Source organism: Fusarium solani (genome assembly GCF_023522795.1).
Source record: "Fusarium solani strain SB1 chromosome Unknown bctg00000014, whole genome shotgun sequence".
Lineage (NCBI taxonomy): Eukaryota > Fungi > Ascomycota > Sordariomycetes > Hypocreales > Nectriaceae > Fusarium > Fusarium solani.
This window is the reverse complement of record NW_027072141.1, coordinates 1,350,162-1,352,180: the sequence shown is the minus strand read 5'-3', so window position 1 is coordinate 1,352,180 and position 2,019 is coordinate 1,350,162. Positions and strand designations below refer to the sequence as shown.

The window sequence follows — 2,019 nt, the reverse complement described above, 5'->3', positions numbered from 1 at the left end:
TTATTTGGCTTGATGATGATACGCTAATTAATTGCCTTCTTGACGTTACATAGATGCGCTCGTCTTGGGCTTGCGGCACGTGGCGGCCCGCCACTCCTTTCAATTTGCGGCTGACATGATCATGTGTCGTAGGGTAGGCATGATCTTCACGGCCTCAGGAAACAACTGCGTTAGTACCATCTCATGAGTGCCCACAAGCCTGCACCGCGTACCTCGCCCCACACCACCCCTGACATCACGAGGGTACGAGCGGGGTACGGAAAGTTAGTTCAATGAAGCAATTCCCGCCAAAACTGTTGAAATGAGCATGTTGTTTTTTATTAAAGAAGAAGAAAGATTGGTGTTAACCACCTGAAACTATTGACAAGAAGACATCCACATCCTCGCCACCAATGGATCGGAATAGCCATTGATCCGTTAAACAATGGATCTCAACAAAAACACCATACAAATCATTTTGAAGCCAACAATGAATTCCCAATCAATTCTAGAAGAGAGTCAGGCACTCAATGCCTATGATGACAAGAGCTTTATCAAGGAGGATCACAGTCATCAGCTGCACCCAAATGACCCTACCCGGATAGCTGTTTTTCCGGCCGAAACTGGCCGCGGCACCAACTTCGAGCCTTTCCACGTAGAAACACGCAACTTTCGCATCAGCACACTGCCGCCAACACCTCTGCAGCTATTCCAGCTTTTCCTTCCTATTTCCCTCGTTGAGAAATGGGTCCAATACACCAAAAGCTGGATCTCGTGGCTCAAGGAAAATGACGTTGTTGATAGCTGGAAGCACCCGATGACGAAGAACGCAAGGCTGCGAGCTTGGCAAGGAACCTCTGTTGCAGAAGTATATGTCTGGCTTGGAATGCTAATTTATATGGGTATACATAAGGAAAAGACGATTAAGAGCCACTGGAGTACTCCGAAGCCGGGGCAGCAACGCCCTGAACACTCAATCATCAAGTTCATGCCGTATTAGAAGTTTCAGATCCTTCATCGTCACCTTCGCCCCTTTGACCACACCAAGATCGATGATACCGGGCCTCTTCCGAAGGTATTCCAAGCTTGTGATGAGTGGTCTGATCATATACAGGCCGCGTCTGCGGAGATCTTCTTCCCGGGCTCTTATCTGGCTGTGGATGAGTGTATGATCCGCTATACGGGCAGATCTAACGAGACAACGGTCGTCAAGGGTAAGCCTATCCCCCTAGGGTTCAAGATCTGGGCCATCGCACAACAGGGCTTCTTTATTCACTGGCTGTGGCACATCAAAGGCGCAAAATACGGTGCCGTTGGTGTTGAGCTTCCAAAGCCGAAGTCATCCCCACGAGGTCGCGGCAAGAGGGCATCATAAATACCAAAGAAGGAGCCCAAAGAAGAAGACAAGCCTATCGCCTTAAACTCGACCCAAGGCGTCGTTGTTGCCCTAGCAAATACACTGCCAAAAGCGACATATCACGTGTTTGTGGATAACCTCTTCTCGTCGGCAGACCTCTTCCGCAGCCTCCGCACACATGGCCACGGGGCCACAGGCACGGCCCGGCCTAACTGTGGCATACACAAGGAGTTTCAACGGGATAAGAAGGCTGATGGGGGGGCTAAGACCAGCTATGACTTCAACCAGGTCAAGATAATCCCAACCCCTGACAACAAGGTATCAATCTAAGACACTTTTCTATATGAATTCCTTACTAATATGTCTTTACGCCATCTAATTAGGTCAATTAGATTGCTTGGAAAGACAATAGCCTTATATTATTCCTTACAACTGTTTTCACAGGCGAGGAGCGTGTCTGCCGGAAGCGGAAGAAGCCGTCCTCACAGAAGCTGTTGGAATAATTGGGAGTTTCCCCCTCACTTCAGGGTCACATCACAAAGTCCTAGATTGAAAGTTGAAAGTCCTAGATGGAATCGCATGGGATATAAACCCCTAGGGAGCTCTCACCATGACAATAGCAATAACAACCTTGATTTTATCAATCACACCCAGCATCACTGCGCAATTCAACAACAGAAGCC

The 2,019-nt window shown here is 48.4% G+C and overlaps 1 protein-coding gene across 1 annotated transcript; it reads left to right on the top strand.

Annotated features, from left to right (window-relative positions):
- Positions 1 to 469: 469 nt before the first annotated feature.
- Positions 470 to 1,354, top strand: MRS44_017907 (uncharacterized protein; the record flags this gene model as incomplete). The annotated part of the gene is made up of 2 exons (XM_065615794.1): positions 470 to 847; positions 989 to 1,354. The coding sequence occupies 2 exons, from the start codon at positions 470 to 472 to the stop codon at positions 1,352 to 1,354; spliced, it is 744 nt and encodes a 247-aa protein (XP_065471866.1).
- Between the last annotated feature and the right edge of the window lie 665 nt (positions 1,355 to 2,019).